General features: G+C 38.8%; 1 protein-coding gene across 2 annotated transcripts in view; it reads left to right on the top strand.

The window, feature by feature from the left end:
* RPF1 (ribosome production factor 1 homolog) overlaps positions 1-16,757 on the top strand; it is a 17,024-nt gene extending 267 nt beyond the window's left edge. Inside the window, exons 2-10 of one of the 2 annotated variants that reach the window (XM_006149460.3) lie at positions 55-204; positions 1,585-1,641; positions 3,064-3,144; positions 9,152-9,247; positions 9,781-9,934; positions 14,270-14,352; positions 15,014-15,195; positions 15,356-15,482; positions 16,522-16,757. In XM_006149460.3, coding sequence (XP_006149522.1) covers positions 55-204; positions 1,585-1,641; positions 3,064-3,144; positions 9,152-9,247; positions 9,781-9,934; positions 14,270-14,352; positions 15,014-15,195; positions 15,356-15,482; positions 16,522-16,563 — 972 coding nt within the window. In that variant the 3' untranslated portion in view covers positions 16,564-16,757. Of the gene's footprint in view, positions 205-1,584; positions 1,642-3,063; positions 3,145-9,151; positions 9,248-9,780; positions 9,935-14,269; positions 14,353-15,013; positions 15,196-15,355; positions 15,483-16,521 lie in introns of both variants that reach the window. The other variant, XM_006149459.2, reaches the window with a different exon arrangement.
* Positions 16,758-16,802: the final 45 nt, after the last annotated feature.

Genomic DNA, 16,802 nt, shown 5'->3' with positions numbered 1-16,802 from the left:
GGCGGCAGCGGGAAGAAAAGCTTGAAACGAAAAGCTGCTACCGAAGAACCTCAGGAAGCGACAGCCGCTGGGGATGGGGCGACGGAAGGCGGGGTCCAGCCCCCGAAAGGGACTGCTTTCCCCCCAGGCTTCAGCATTTCGGAGATTAAGAACAAACAGCGACGACACTTAATGTTCACGCGGTGGAAACAGCAGCAGCGGAAGGTACCTGGGGGTGGGCGGCCGGCGCATGCGCGGAGCCCGTTGTGCTGCAGCGCGTTGGGGACCCACGTGCGTGGTGGTCCCTTCGCAAAGTGCGCGCGGTGGTTCTCGGGGAGGGTGACGCCGCGGTTCCCGTGTCCTGTGCCTCTCACCCTGCTTTGGAGACTGAGGTTCAGCCCTCTGCCTCAACCAGGCGGGGAGAGCCTTTCCTTGCCTCCGAGGTTCCTTACTCAGAAGAAAAGCCAGAAGTCCTGTTCTCCCTCGTATTGAGATGATCCGCTCTTGGTCTAGGGGACAAAGTGGAGGGGTTGAGATATTTGCCTCGACCCCCTCCGCTTTGCCCCTTCTACCCTTTGGTGGTTAATTTCTAAAATCAGTAATACAGACAGTAGGTAACAAATCCAAACTGTTGTTTCTCTGATTCCTGCAGCAACTCCTACCAGGATGAGTACTGTGAAGTTTCTAGTAATTTGTTTTTTACAGCGTTTTCATACCATCTGGGCGGTAAACGGAAAGTGAAACGTAGAGATGTAAACGACTTGACAGATGTTACAATGCCGTTTGTGATTAAATTGAAGGTGGAAGAAGGCACTTGCTTATTCTTGGCACATCATAGACGTTCACATGTAATATTCCCCTTAGTTTGGCTCCTCCTACCAGGTTTTTTGAGGTCTTAGTGATTCTTACTCATTTAAATGCCTAGGTGGGGTGGGTGGGGGAGCACCCCACCCATTTCTGTGTGGATTCGATTTCCAGTCTGAGATCTGACGGACTGAGCATCAGTGGAGCTGGAAAAAAGATTTATTTTGTTTTGTGTGTTAAGTATTCAGTCTAATAATCTCCAAAAGTTTCAGATTTACAATACAAATAATTCTAATGAACCTTGAAAGTTCTCATTTTTAAAGCACAGTTTGCTTGTATCTAGTGACGGTTTTATTGGAAACAGCTTGAAAACTCATCTCTCATTCCTATTTATTTTTAGTGCTTTCCAAGAGAAACAGACAACTTCTTTTGAAGCTAACCTTTAGGATGCAACTGGGTGGGCCAAGTGAAACAGTAATGACAAGTCCTGCTAATTGTTTAGATATACATTTTGTACTTTTAATTAATTTAATCTGAGGATTTATAGGAAAACATTAAGCTAGTGAGAGTTTAAATGCTCAGACTTGCCCATTTAGATTTTTTGAAGGAGCAAGATCTCGTTAAAATGATCAGCTAATTTGGTGTATAGTAATTTAGGTAGAAACGTGTGTGTCTGGATGCTTACTATAATAGGTTATAAAGATTGTTCAGTTTATACATTTACAGCATTAGTAATGTGGAATTTCACTATGTTTGTGATATAACTCATGGTTTCTCAATATCTTCTTTTTAACCTTTTAGGAAAAGTTGGCAGCTAAAAAAAAACTTAAAAAAGAAAGAGAGGCTCTTGGTGACAAGGTAAATAAAAATTTTAGTACTTTCTAGTAGTCAGTGCTTCCTAATACTTTCTTTTACAATATATTAGGAAATCTTTCAGATGCATAAAAAGATATAAAAATAATATAACAAGCTCCTTCCTACCCCTTATTCAGCTTAAGAAATAATGCATTAACAAATACTGTTGGAAGCCCCTTGACCATTTCTTCCTGATTGCTTTCCCCTCCAAAGATCACACATACAAAATTGTTGTTTATTTTTCCCAGGCACTTCTTTATACCTTTCTTAGGTATGTTTGTATACCTAAACTGTGAACACAGTGGTGTGTTTCACATGTAATTTTATGTGTTTCAGAAGCAATGATAAACCTCTGACTGGAATAGAGAGGCTCCTCAGATTAGGCCTGGAGCTAGAGCTCTTGTAACTTAAAGGATTTTCATCAGGTTTTGGGATGTATTAGAACAAAGTACACACACACTTAAGTAACTTTTTTTCATTCTTTTTTTTTTTTAAGCCACTTGATACTTTTCTCCTTAGTATATAATTATTATATTTCTGCTACTTCTGCCAGGCTAGAAGCCATTTCGTTTGATGTTAAGTTGTTCTTCCAATATTTAATATTCCAATATTTCAGCAATACATGCTGCTGCTCAAATTGTTTAAAAAAAAAAAAAAAAAAACTCTGGTACCAGCAGTTAGCGTAATGGCTATGTCGCTGCACTCCCATGTGGTCGACCGCAGTTCGAGTCCTGAAACCGGTGGCTTAAAACTCACTCCAGACGTGTGTGCGTGCATGCCCAAGATCCCAAGAGGAGAATGGAGGAGAAGTGATTGCGGAGTGGCCATCCCCCCCCCGGGGGGTGATTACTTGTTTTCTGTCTCTGTCTGTCTGGCAAGCGCATGCACCTTATAGCAAAAAAATCTCTCCAAAAATAAAAAAATAGAGAAAAAAAAGAAAAGCCTCTTAATTCAGTATCGTTATAGCTTGAATATCGCTTATCTGAAATGTTTGGAACCAGAAGTGTTTCAGATTTCATAGTTTTTCAAATTTTTGAATATTTGCATATATGTAATGAGATATCTTGGGGATAGAACCCATCTCTAACCACAAAATTTATTTATGTTTCATATGCACCTTATACACATAGCCCAAAAGTGATTTTATGTAATACTTTATATAAAATTATTATACTTTATAATATATTTTAGAGTTTTGACTGAGTCCCATCACATGAGGTCGTGTGTGTCATGTTAGCACTCAAAAAGTTTTGGATTTTGGATGTTCAGATTAGGGATGCTTAATTTACATTCAAATTTATGTAGAAGTGGGTTGAATAAGGAACAAATTGAGATTTGAGTTATTTGTAGATTTATTCTTCCCCAACTGTAATAAAAAAATAATTTATAATGCTTCTAAAATGTAATCATTTCTCTTTGATTTAGGCTCCGCCAAAGCCTGTACCCAAGACCATTGACAACCAGCGAGTGCCTGATGAAACCATAGTAGATCCTAACGATGAAGAGGTAATGTTAGAAGTCTTAAATAGTTTTGAGTGGTCACATTCATAAATTGCATATTGATATGCTGATATTTAACTTAATGTGCTGGCTAATGATGTTGTACAGTGCATTGATTCGCCTATAATATATAAAGTAGAAATTTATAGGGCTCGCTCCATAGCCTGGTGGTTAAAGCAGCCAGATCCCACATGGCCAGCTCTGATTTGAATCCCAGACACAGAGGTTTGAGACACATGGCAAGCACACGTGTGTCTGTGTGGGTGTGTGCACGCCCAAAATCCTGAAAGGAGGGAGAGATGGAGAAGGGATCGCAGCATGACCATTCCCCATATGGGGTGCTTAACTCAGAACAGTCTTCAGTCTGCTTCTCATGACATGGACATTTTTTTAAGACCAGATGTTTTTTAAAATGTACCTTCTATAAGTTTGTCTGATGTTTCTTGTGGTTGTTGGTATACTTTTTTTTTTTTTAAAGATTTATGTATTTTTAATTTATTATCATTGTTTTTCAATTTCAATCAGAGAAAGACAGACAGAGAGAAAGATTGAGAAAGCAAGCTGCCAGGTCCAGGACTTGAACCATGGTCGACCATGTGGGAGTCCATTGCCTCAACCACCGTGCCACCTGCTGGCCCCAGTTGGTATACTTTTTTTTTTTTTTTTTTGTGAGGGTTTTTTTCTATAGCACATGAGGTTTTTGCTATAGGACATGTGCTCTCGCCAGAAAGAGAGAGAGAGAGAGACAGAAAGCGAGAAATCACCCCCCAGGGGGGATGGCTACACCGCAACCCCTTCTCCATTCTCCTCTCGGGATCTTGGGCACGCATGCACACGCACCCGGCGTGAGTTTAAGCCGTTGGGTACGGGACTCGAACCACAGTCGACTACATGGGAGTCAAGTGACATAGACATTACACTAACTGCTGGTCCCCCCAGTTGGTATACTTTTGACAGGAGTACTGCAGATAGGATGTTATGTCCTTCTTAGTGCCTTTATCAGGCGTTGATTTTTCCATTACTGGTTATTTTAACTGAACTTTTGGTTAATGTGGTGTCTGCCACATTTTTCCATTGTGAAGAAATTGTAATTCAGTATAGTTTTGGTTCACAGTTCTTTTGTTATGAATGAAACAGGATGTCTTTTCAAAGATTTTTTTTCTTCCCTGATAATTGTTTTTCTCTCTTGCCAATTTTTCTCATTGGATAGTGTTGTAATTTTATGTGTGATTGGCAGGATAGGCATTATTTGGAAGATGACCTTTCAGCAAAGACTTGAAAGATGTAAGAAAGTTGGCCATCTTTGGCAACAAGAACTCCTGGTTGAGGAAACATGCAATGCAAAAGCTCTAAGGCAGCAGTTTGCCTAATACACTTTTTTTGAGAGAGAGAGATTTTTGCTATAGGGCGCGTGCTCTCGCCAGAAAGCCAGAGAGAGACAGAGACAGAAAGCAAGAAATCACCCCCAGGGGGGATGGCCACGCCGCAGTTCCTTCTCCCTCTGTTCTCCTCTTGAGATCTTGAGTACGCACGCATACGCACCTGGCATGAGTTTAAGCCACCAAGTCTGGGACTCAAATTGCAGTCGACTACAGGGGATTCCAGCAATGTAGCCATTACACCAACAGCTAATACACTTTTGAAGAAGAGCAAGGAGGCCAGCAGGTCTGAAGCGAAGAATTAAGTAAGCAAGGAGAAAGATTGTTGAATAGGGAAGGGACCAGCAGATGGCATAATGGTTATGTTGCTGGACTTTCACAGAGTCAACTGCAATTTGAGTTCTGAATCCGATGACTTAAACTCATGGTGGGCACATGTGCCCGCATGCCTAAAATCCCTAGAGGAGAATGGAGGAGAAGGGATTACTGTGTGGCCATCCACTCAGGGTGATTTCTCACTTTCTGTCTCTGTCTCTCCAGCAGAGCGCAAGTGCCCTATGGCAAAAATCCCTCTTAAAACAAACAAATAAGAAAGATTGTTGAATAGGTGCCATGGGGAAGAAAAGAACCATTGTGAGGACTTTGGTTTTACATGTAGTGGAGCCATTGAATGTTTTGAACAGAATAATTATGTAATCAGACTTAATTTCTAAAAGTAATTTGCTACTGAGCTCAGGACATAATTGGAGAATGATAAGCACACTGGTTGGGAAGCTCCCAAAGTATTCCAGGAAAGAGATGATGATATGATAATGATAAATAATTAGATAGGATGGTTACAATAAATGTAGCAGGATTGGTCTGATTGTCTTTTTTTTTTTTTTCTCGAGTATTTTCCCCCTGAGTATATATTGTGAAGTCAAAGTCACTGGAATTTTCTGACAGATTTAATGAGAAGTATGAGAAAAAGAGAATTTTAAAACTATATCAGAATTTTAGCCTGAGCAGTTGGAAGGATAGAATTGTCATTGACTAGATATGAAAAATTGTGGGTAAAGCAGATTTAAGGAGGAAATTAAGACTTCCGTTTTGGATATGTTGTTTGAGATATGAAGAGTTTCCAGAAAAACCATCAAGCAGGCAGTTATAAAAATTTGGAATTCAGGGAAGGAGACTTAGCTGCAGATTCATGGGGGTAATATGCATATAGAGGGTATATACATGTAAAAGTTCCCTGTGGCCCCCGGTGGTTTTCTTTTTTTTTTTTTTTTTTTGTGAGAGGTTTTTGCTATAGGACATGTGCTCTCGCCAGAAAGAGAGAGAGAGAGAGACAGAAAGCGAGAAATCACCCCCCAGGGGGGATGGCTACACCGCAACCCCTTCTCCATTCTCCTCTCGGGATCTTGGGCACGCATGCACACGCACCCGGCGTGAGTTTAAGCCGTTGGGTACGGGACTCGAACCACAGTCGACTACATGGGAGTCAAGTGACATAGACATTACACTAACTGCTGGTCCCCCCAGTTGGTATACTTTTGACAGGAGTACTGCAGATAGGATGTTATGTCCTTCTTAGTGCCTTTATCAGGCGTTGATTTTTCCATTACTGGTTATTTTAACTGAACTTTTGGTTAATGTGGTGTCTGCCACATTTTTCCATTGTGAAGAAATTGTAATTCAGTATAGTTTTGGTTCACAGTTCTTTTGTTATGAATGAAACAGGATGTCTTTTCAAAGATTTTTTTTCTTCCCTGATAATTGTTTTTCTCTCTTGCCAATTTTTCTCATTGGATAGTGTTGTAATTTTATGTGTGATTGGCAGGATAGGCATTATTTGGAAGATGACCTTTCAGCAAAGACTTGAAAGATGTAAGAAAGTTGGCCATCTTTGGCAACAAGAACTCCTGGTTGAGGAAACATGCAATGCAAAAGCTCTAAGGCAGCAGTTTGCCTAATACACTTTTTTTGAGAGAGAGAGATTTTTGCTATAGGGCGCGTGCTCTCGCCAGAAAGCCAGAGAGAGACAGAGACAGAAAGCAAGAAATCACCCCCAGGGGGGATGGCCACGCCGCAGTTCCTTCTCCCTCTGTTCTCCTCTTGAGATCTTGAGTACGCACGCATACGCACCTGGCATGAGTTTAAGCCACCAAGTCTGGGACTCAAATTGCAGTCGACTACAGGGGATTCCAGCAATGTAGCCATTACACCAACAGCTAATACACTTTTGAAGAAGAGCAAGGAGGCCAGCAGGTCTGAAGCGAAGAATTAAGTAAGCAAGGAGAAAGATTGTTGAATAGGGAAGGGACCAGCAGATGGCATAATGGTTATGTTGCTGGACTTTCACAGAGTCAACTGCAATTTGAGTTCTGAATCCGATGACTTAAACTCATGGTGGGCACATGTGCCCGCATGCCTAAAATCCCTAGAGGAGAATGGAGGAGAAGGGATTACTGTGTGGCCATCCACTCAGGGTGATTTCTCACTTTCTGTCTCTGTCTCTCCAGCAGAGCGCAAGTGCCCTATGGCAAAAATCCCTCTTAAAACAAACAAATAAGAAAGATTGTTGAATAGGTGCCATGGGGAAGAAAAGAACCATTGTGAGGACTTTGGTTTTACATGTAGTGGAGCCATTGAATGTTTTGAACAGAATAATTATGTAATCAGACTTAATTTCTAAAAGTAATTTGCTACTGAGCTCAGGACATAATTGGAGAATGATAAGCACACTGGTTGGGAAGCTCCCAAAGTATTCCAGGAAAGAGATGATGATATGATAATGATAAATAATTAGATAGGATGGTTACAATAAATGTAGCAGGATTGGTCTGATTGTCTTTTTTTTTTTTTTCTCGAGTATTTTCCCCCTGAGTATATATTGTGAAGTCAAAGTCACTGGAATTTTCTGACAGATTTAATGAGAAGTATGAGAAAAAGAGAATTTTAAAACGATATCAGAATTTTAGCCTGAGCAGTTGGAAGGATAGAATTGTCATTGACTAGATATGAAAAATTGTGGGTAAAGCAGATTTAAGGAGGAAATTAAGACTTCCGTTTTGGATATGTTGTTTGAGATATGAAGAGTTTCCAGAAAAACCATCAAGCAGGCAGTTATAAAAATTTGGAATTCAGGGAAGGAGACTTAGCTGCAGATTCATGGGGGTAATATGCATATAGAGGGTATATACATGTAAAAGTTTCTCTAGAATATTTGCCAATGAGAGAATTTGTTGGGTTATGGGATGGGTGCATGTTCAACTTTACATGATGGTACAAAAATATTTTCCAAAATAGTGGTTATATCAGTTTATACTCTCAAAAATCATTATACCACCTTGCTGGACCCAGCTTTTCTCCATTTTATATGATTATTTTCTTTGTCAGGTTAAATAATATTTACAGATATTTTTCTTTTGCCATTTTTATTTTTAAAATAAAAACAGAATGCAGGGTCTGTGGATTTCTTATTTTAGTAATTTGCCTAGACTTAAACCATGGAATCTGTCATCTCCCTCATAGTACTATACTGCTCAGTTGTTTTGTTTTTGTTTTTAGTTTCCTTTTTTTTTTTTTTTAAGTTTGCTCATTTATTTATTTATTTCTCAGAGAGAGAGAGAGAAGTAGGTAGTACTGAACAGGGTCTTGACACTAGATCTGCCCCCATCTTTGACCAATCTTGGATCATAGGCAGATAGATGTGTGTCTGGTGTCAGGGATGTCTCCAGACGTGAATCCAGAACCTTTCCAGGGAGGTCAGCCTCACAGAATGTTGCCCATTAGCACTGTACCACGGTCTGGCCCCTTTGCTCAGTTTTTAATTGTTATTTTTAACCTGCCTTCCTAGGGATTGACCCTGTGTTTGTGTGGCTCAGTGGTCAACCAATGATTAGGTAGAGGTTGTTTGGATACAACTTGAGCTCCTAAAACATATGTACCTTCTGCCATCTGAGCTGTGTGTGTGGGCTGTGGGTTGAAGAATGCCTTCAGAGTTGGGGCCATTTCTCAAATCTTCACATTCCAAGTTCTCAGGTTCTCCCCAGATCATACCTGTGTAAGGTTGGCTGTGAGCCAGGGATTTGTGGAAAGATGATCTCAGCTACTCTGTAGCTTTTTCACTTCCACGTCTTCCCTTTAAATTTCTGACTTGTTCATACCCACCCCAAACTGAGTCTGCAACCTTAGACTGGCCAAGCTGTGGGTTTTTATCTCTTTTACCAATTTTCCCTCCCCATACTGATCTAGCTCCTCATCCTCCTATTTAAGATGGCTGGTACTTTGCTACCATCAGCACTGAAGTTGGCAAAGTTATTGTTTTCACAATCCAAGTTTATAGAGGAAATGAAATTAATTGTAGACTAGATTCCTGTTGTTTATAATTACAGCCATTTTCCAAGAATAAACACACCTCAGTTTGTACTCTGAAATGATTTTTGACAATTTTATCCAGTTTAATACATGGATTGTACAGAGAAGTCATCTAACCTCTTGATGTTGCCATTAATGTCACTCGCTCTTGGGCCTTCTTTAAATCCCCTACTGGCTATGTAGTCAGTGTCAAACAGTCTTGCTAGAGTTACTTTTAAAATTTTGCCCGAGTGTTCATTTGTGGTAAAATTCTCCCTCTTCACTGTTGTCAGGTCGCTTATGATGAAGCTACAGATGAATTTGCTTCTTACTTCAACAGACAGACTTCTCCCAAGATTCTCATCACAACATCAGATAGACCTCATGGGGTAATAAACACGCTGATTTATATATTAGGTCATCGGGAAAGTCACAACATATTTGGCTTGAATTTTTAATTTTCTTCTATCTACTATTTAAAGTACGTTGTTCAAAAGAGTTAAATTGTTACTTGTGTTAAGATTGTACCTGTGAACAAGCTGACTGTGTTACTTGTGATTTGATGTAGGTTCACCAAGTATAATTTTTCAGGATAGGGTTTCTCAACCTCAGCACCCTTGACGTTTAGGGCTGGGTAATTCCTTCTTTGTGAGCTATATGGTCCATTAGAGGACATTTAGCAGTATCTTTGGTCTCTATCCATTAAATGCCAGCAACCACACACTACCACCACCACTGGTCACGATCATCAAAAATGTCTCTAGATGTTGCCAAATACTCTTTGCTGGAGCAAAATCACTCCTAGTGGAGAATCTCTTCTTTAAGATGATCAGCCTTTAATTACTTTACTTATCACTATTTGCCACATAAAATTTCTGTACTTTTTGAACTTTTGGGAAGTTTTGTTATTTTTGTTTTACAGAGAACAGTAAGACTCTGTGAACAGCTGTCTACAGTTATACCAAACTCACATGTTTATTACAGAAGAGGACTGGCTCTGAAAAAAATTATTCCCCAGTGCATCTCGAGAGATTTCACAGATCTGATCGTTATTAACGAAGATCGTAAAACACCAAGTATCCTTTGGTTTTTTAAGGAAGTTTTCCTGTCCTTTCCCTCACCCCTCCTTTTAAAGTATATTTTAAAGAAATGTTTCCTACACCTTTCATAATATATTTTTTAAACAGAAAATTATGTCTGTATCCAAGATTCTATAAGCTGATTTTTCTTTTTATTCAACAAACATTTATCAGGCACATGTTACAGCCAAGACATTGTTTTAATCTGTAATAAAAGAAGCAGAAGTAAAACAAGAGTCAGCCAGCCTTCAGGAATTCCTAGACATGTAAACTAACAAAATACAGTACGATGGTACCCCTGAAGAGACAAATACAGGATATAGTGGAAACCCTGTGATTGGTAAACTCTATCCTTGGGATATCAGGGAGGAAGGACTTCAAGGAAAAGAGATGCTTAAGCTGGATCCAGGTGGATTTATGCCAATCGTATTTTAGATGCCTACAACAATCTAAAAGTTTTCCTGTGGGGGCCAACAGGTGGCATGGTGGGTAAGATACTGGACTCCCATCTGGCTGATTGTGGTTCGAGTCCCAGACCTGGTGGCTTGCTTTCACACTTTCCTTTTCTCTCTGGTGAGCACACATACCCTATAGCAAACTTAAAAAATAACAACAATAATAAATAATTTTTAAAGAGATTTTTGCTATAGGGCATGTGTGCTCACCAAAGAGACAGAAAGACAGAAAGAGAGAAATCACGCCCTGGGGGATGGCCACATGCCGTCATTTCTCCTTCATTTCCCTCTTGGGATTTTAGGCAAGTACACACATGCACCTGGCATAAATGTTAAGCCACTGGGTCCAGGACTCGAGCCATGGTTGACTACGTGGGAGTCCAGCGATATTACTATTATATCAAATGCTGGTTTCAGTCAATAATTTTAAAAAAGTGTTTTCCTGTGAGTCACAGCTATAAAGTGAGTGTGTCACCTGAACCGAAGGTATGTCTTCTTGTTTTGACACAAGAAATCATATAAAAGATGTCTAGGTTTGTTTTTGTTATTGCTGTGATTTTACTTATTTACTGAATGGTGACTGAATTCACTAACTTTAAAGATGGCCACTTGAATGAGTCAAAATTATTAAGATAAAATTAATGATTTTCAAAAACTAGTGACAGGGGAACCAGCAGTTAGCGTAATGGCTATGTCGCTCGACACCCACGTAGTCGACCACATTTCCCGTCCCGGACCCGGTGGCTTAAAACTCACGCCGGGCGCGTGTGCGTGCATGCCCAAGATCCCGAGAGGAGAATGGAGGAGAAGGGATTGCAGCGTGACCATCCCCCCTGGGGGGTGATTTCTCGCTTTCTGTCTCTGTCTGGCGAGCGCACGCACCCTATAGCAAAAATCTCTCAAAAAAAAAAAAACAAAAAAACTAGTGACAAGACTTCCTGTCATACTATAAAGATAACATTTTATACCAGTAAGCATTGTACTTTTATTGTGTCATCAGGAAAATCATGACACATTTTTGCATAGAAAAACAAAAATACATGACGATTTTCCTGATGACCTAATAAATTAAAGGCTTAAAAGCTATTTTTACCTAATGTTTATCTTTTTCTGTACATATAAAGAAAATGTTTTGTCTACTTGTAATTTGTGGATATTATTTTACTAGTGCTGTTTATAGCCTTTCCAGAAACTAAGAATGACTAAAACTAGCTTTGTAATGTAGTGGGTTTTTTTTTTTGTTTTTTTTTTGCCATGTTATAATTTAGCTTAACCAGATAAACCTTCCAAAGTAACTAGAATCTCTTGAATATTTAACTGTTCCAGAAAAGAACTTTTTAAGGCAGCTGATGCTTTTTTTAAAACTGCCCGAAAAAATGTGAAATAGAAAAGTCTCTTTCTCCTTTTTAAAATTTTCGTCAGTTAAAAAACTCATTTCAAAGCTGCTAGTAACTCTTTGGTAAGAAGATTCATCAATTCAATAAATGCTCTGTCCTTTTTTAAATCTGAAGTACTTTTATGTAGGCACACCAGTTACACTTTTACCATCTGCTGCCTTCAGAAAGCTTAACATAGTCTTTTTTATTTTTTCTTATGGAATTATTTTATTTAACTTTATTTATTTATTTGTTTGTTTTAATTTGACCAGAGAGGGACAGAGTGAAAGAGAGAGAGGGAAAGTGAGAAAGCAGGCCATCAGGGCCAGGACTTGAGCTGCCATCGGCCATGTGAGAGTCCAGCGCTCTTAACCACCATGCCACCTGTGGCCCCAACAGTTTTTTCTTTTTAAAAATTGTAAAATTGTGGGACCAGCAGTTAGCATAATGGCTATGTCGCTGAACTCTCATGTAGCCGACCGTGATTCAAGTCCCGGACCTGGTGGCTTAAACTCACGCCGGGTGCATGTGCGTTCATGCCCAAGATCCCGAGAGGAGAATGGAGAAGAAGGGATTGCAGCATGGCCATCACCCCTGGGGGCGACTTCTTGCTTTCTATCTCTCTGTCTGTCTCTTTCTGGCAAGCACACGCACCCTATACCAAAAACCTCTCAAAAAAAATTTGTAAAATTGTACTTTTTACCCAAAGTGTATTAATAGTTTTGTTTACCATGTTGGCTACCTTGTAGGGTAAATTGTCAGATAACTAAGGGACTATCAGTACACAAAGTTGATTTAAATTAAGGAAATAAGTAGGCTATTTAAAGTAGTCCAAGTATGAAGTTGTATGCATATAATTTTTTCCCAAAAACACTGATTAAGGGATACAGATACTATATAAGTCAATAGTTTATAAGTCTTAACGGATGGAATTTGTATAGATACAGTTCTGCCTGAATGTTGATTTTTATCATTTCAAACATACTTAGTTTTTCTGATTGCTTTCTAGTGATGCAACTAATGGCAAAGTTTCGGTAAAAACTAAGAAAACAGAACTTTTAATTTGCAGTTAGTTGTCTTCATTGTTAACAGAGAATGACTTTAAAGTAAGGACATTGGTAAGGGAGATTAGAATTCTGCCAGGTTTGGGGTTCGAATCAGTCAGCCATGTGGGAGTCCAGTGCCTTAACTACCATGCCGCTTGCTGGCTTCTGTGCTACAAAGATTTAAGGAATGGTTTATAATTAGTAATCTTGATTTAATGCAGTCAGAACTTCAAAGTCCTCAGGCTGCTGACCCTTTTGATTGTAGGTAAAAATCTTTATTTCATTTGTAGCTTAGAGTCCCTAGCATAATTCTCTGTTCATAGTAATGGTCAGTAGTAAATGGTTATTAGTTGGTTGCTTGATTATAATTTGTGGTATAATGATTCATCCTAAGAATAAGAATTTATCTCTTGAGAAATACTAATACTCTTGATTTCAAGAAAAGAGCTTTGGAGTTTATACTCTTGTGGGGTTATATGATATTCAAAGCAGACAACAAACCATGGCCATACAAGCATAAAGCATTTTTTAGGGTTGTAACTTTTCTGAACTTGGAGGTAAACTCATATTCTACTTGGAGTTCTACATTACCTGTCTTAGTGTTCTGCTTGAGTGGTGGTCAGGAGGTACCTTTCTTTCAGCCTGGCCCCATGGCACATTGGTTGGGTGTTGTCCTTTGGGAGCCAAATCCCATATGGTTAACTACAATTTGAATCCCAGCCCTGGCAGCTTGAAAAACACACCGAGTGTGTGTGCCCCAAATCCTGACAGGATGGAGAATTGAAGAAGAGGCTGTGACATGACCATGCCTGATTGAGGGTTTCCTAACCCTTTTCTCCTGTGAGCATGTACACCTTCTGGGAAAAACTTAGCTTTTATTTTTCCCTTTCTTTAGTTGAAAGGCTTATACCCTTTTGAAGGTAATAATGAGTTTGTCATGCTGTAGAAAGAAAAATTGTAGGTCTACTCTAGGTTAATCTATTATCTGGAAACATTTAGGTTGACATTTTAAAAATTTGAGTATGTTGGGAAAACTCCAGTTAACTCAGAGGAATGCATACTTCTTCACTTAGCTACATTATTTGGGGGGTCTTTGGTTATTGAAGACCCGTAATTTAAACAATTCAAACAATTCAGTGTGTGTTAGGTTTTCAAATGTTTGTCCCTTCAAAAAGTCGTGTTTCAATTTAATTGCCAATGTATAGTCTTAGGAGGTGGGCCTTTTGAAAGGTGACTCGTTGATGAGAGCTTTCAGTAGCGGGTTCTCTTGCTTTCTCGCTTGCCCTTGTGCCATAGGATGACCCAGCAAGGCCATCATATCATGTCCTTGAACTTTCCAGTCTCCAGATCCATAAGAAAAATAAATCTTTCTTTATAAATTACCCAGTCTGTGCATTCTAATATAACAATACTAAATAGAGTAAAATGACATGTTTTCTTAACTTTTATGAACAGATGGACTTATTTTGAGTCACTTGCCAAATGGTCCAACTGCTCATTTTAAAATGAGCAGTGTTCGTCTTCGTAAAGAAATTAAGGTGAGTTTTTTGTGTTCTTTGGTTGGTATTGATCTCTTCATGGTATTTCATTAGCAGGTTAAGTTAATCTAACAGACGTAATTGATTTAAATAATGGCATTTGTTCTCCTGGTTAAGCAGTAGTTTTATCTCTTGACAGTTTTCTTGTGAGATTAGTAATGGCAGACAGGCTGTAGCCCTCATTACTGTAGTCTTATCTACTGGGGATGCATTCCAAGATGCTCAGTGGCTACCTTAAACTACAGATAGCATTGAACCTGATTAAACATGCATACCGGTGATAAAGTTCAATTGACAAGCACAGGGAGTGATTAATAACAACATAAAACTGTAACAATATATTGTAATAAGTTATGTGAATATGGTCTCAGAATATCTTACTCTGCTTATCACAGGTAACTAAAACTGGAAGGTGAAACTAGTTAAGAGAAAGGGACCACTGTTCTATGAAGGATGTTAATATTCTAGTAGGACTCGGTTCATTCTGTGTGTACTAAAACACTTTAGAAACATCTTTCAAGGCTTTTATAAGCCATATGTGGTAGTTTGTCATGAAGATAATTTTCAATTTTGTCATGTAAATTCTTTTACTTGAAATTGCATTGAAGTATTATTTTGCCAATTACCTTAATTTGTTGTAATTTTTCATTGTTTTCTCTAGAGAAGAGGCAAGGACCCCACAGAGCACAAACCCGAAATAATACTGAATAATTTTACAACACGGCTAGGTCATTCAATTGGACGAATGTTTGCATCTCTCTTCCCCCATGATCCTCAGTTTATTGGCAGGCAGGTTGCCACATTCCACAATCAGCGGGATTATATTTTCTTCAGATTTCACAGGTAAGGAAGGTATTTTAACTTTTTGGCAATGGGACCCTATTATCTGATACACTTTGACAGCTTTAGAGGAGAAAGTTCATTATCTTTTGAACCCTGTCATAAAGTTAAAGCATAGTTGCGTTCATTCTGACTTATTTCCTTAACTCTTCTATCTTTAAAGATACATATTCAAGAGTGAAAAGAAAGTAGGAATTCAGGAACTTGGACCACGGTTTACCTTAAAATTAAGATCTCTTCAGAAAGGAACCTTTGATTCTAAATACGGGGAGTATGAATGGGTCCATAAGGTATGTGCTTACTGCTTGAAAAACAACTTAGGTCAGTTTAGTGTAATGAGAGGGAAACCATGTGCTTTAAACATTGGGTGTTTATACCTTAGGTTATATCGATACTTCTCAGTTTCTTCATCCTGTGAGTTAGAATCATTTTGATATGTTGTCTGGGTCTGGTGATTAACCCTGGTTCATTTAAAATACTGTAGCCTAAAGATCGATGGTTCTTAAAGTGGAACCAGCAGCTTCACCTTGGAACCTGTCAGGAATGGAAATTCTTGCAGCTTAACCAGTGGAGCCCAACAATCTGTTTATGGTCATGTGTTACCTCTCTTAATTTTTTGTCCTTTTTTCAATACTATATTTGAAATAAAATAGGCCATTTTGTTCAATTAAAAAAAAAAAAAAGGTTGTCATAGGGCATGTATGCTCATCAGACAGACAGTGAGAGAGAAAGTGAGAAATCAGTCCCTACGAGGGATGGCCTAACCGCAGTCCATCCTCCTCCTAGGATTCTGCCCAGTGTGAATTTCAAGCCATGAAGCCTAGGACTTGAACCATGGTCAGCCACTTGGGAGTCCAACACCTTAACCACCATGCCACCTGCTGGCCCCAACCTATAGGCTTTTTATAGGACCACAATAGTATGTGGTCTGTGGTTGGAATTGACATGTTTTTGTAGTGCATGACTGTGTAAGCCTGTTATAATGTGATTCTATTGAATACATTTTGAGAACTTCTGCTATAGAGGTTTCAGAGAAGTTTCAAAATCATTTTCAGTCATAAATGAAAACTTCAGTATTTCAAAACTTTGCCATCTAGTGAGCAGCAAAGAACACATTTTAACCTTAAAATTATGTTAATTTTGCGTATTCACCCATGGAATGGTAACATCAGTACCTTTTATATTAAAGATTGACTACTTAAGGGTCTCAGAGACCTAAGATTTTTTTTAGCACCAGCGTTACATATAAATATCTAAGGAAGTTAATTTTTATTATTATACCCCAGTGTGTTCATTATATTTTTATCCCTCTCCCCTTTTAATTTTCAGCCCCGGGAAATGGACACAAGTAGAAGAAAATTCCATTTATAAAGTACTAAGGGAATAATACTGGATTTTCCTTAACAAAACTATCTTGGACTTGGTAAATTATCTGGGACAACACCCTCTTCAAAATGGCATTACTGATTTCATAAACTTTTCATATGTGGACAGAAAACTAGGTGCCAAGAATTACCACTATATGTTTATATAACAAATACCAATAAAATTCATTTTGGTAAGGGTTTGGAATTTGCTTTTTTTTTTTTTTTTAATGCTTTTTTTTTTTT

The sequence above is a fragment of the Tupaia chinensis genome, unplaced genomic scaffold (assembly GCF_000334495.1).
Source record: "Tupaia chinensis unplaced genomic scaffold, TupChi_1.0 Scaffold000263_1, whole genome shotgun sequence".
Classification (NCBI taxonomy): domain Eukaryota; kingdom Metazoa; phylum Chordata; class Mammalia; order Scandentia; family Tupaiidae; genus Tupaia; species Tupaia belangeri.
The sequence above is the reverse complement of the archived record's forward strand: the minus strand, read 5'-3'. Positions and strand labels throughout refer to the sequence as shown.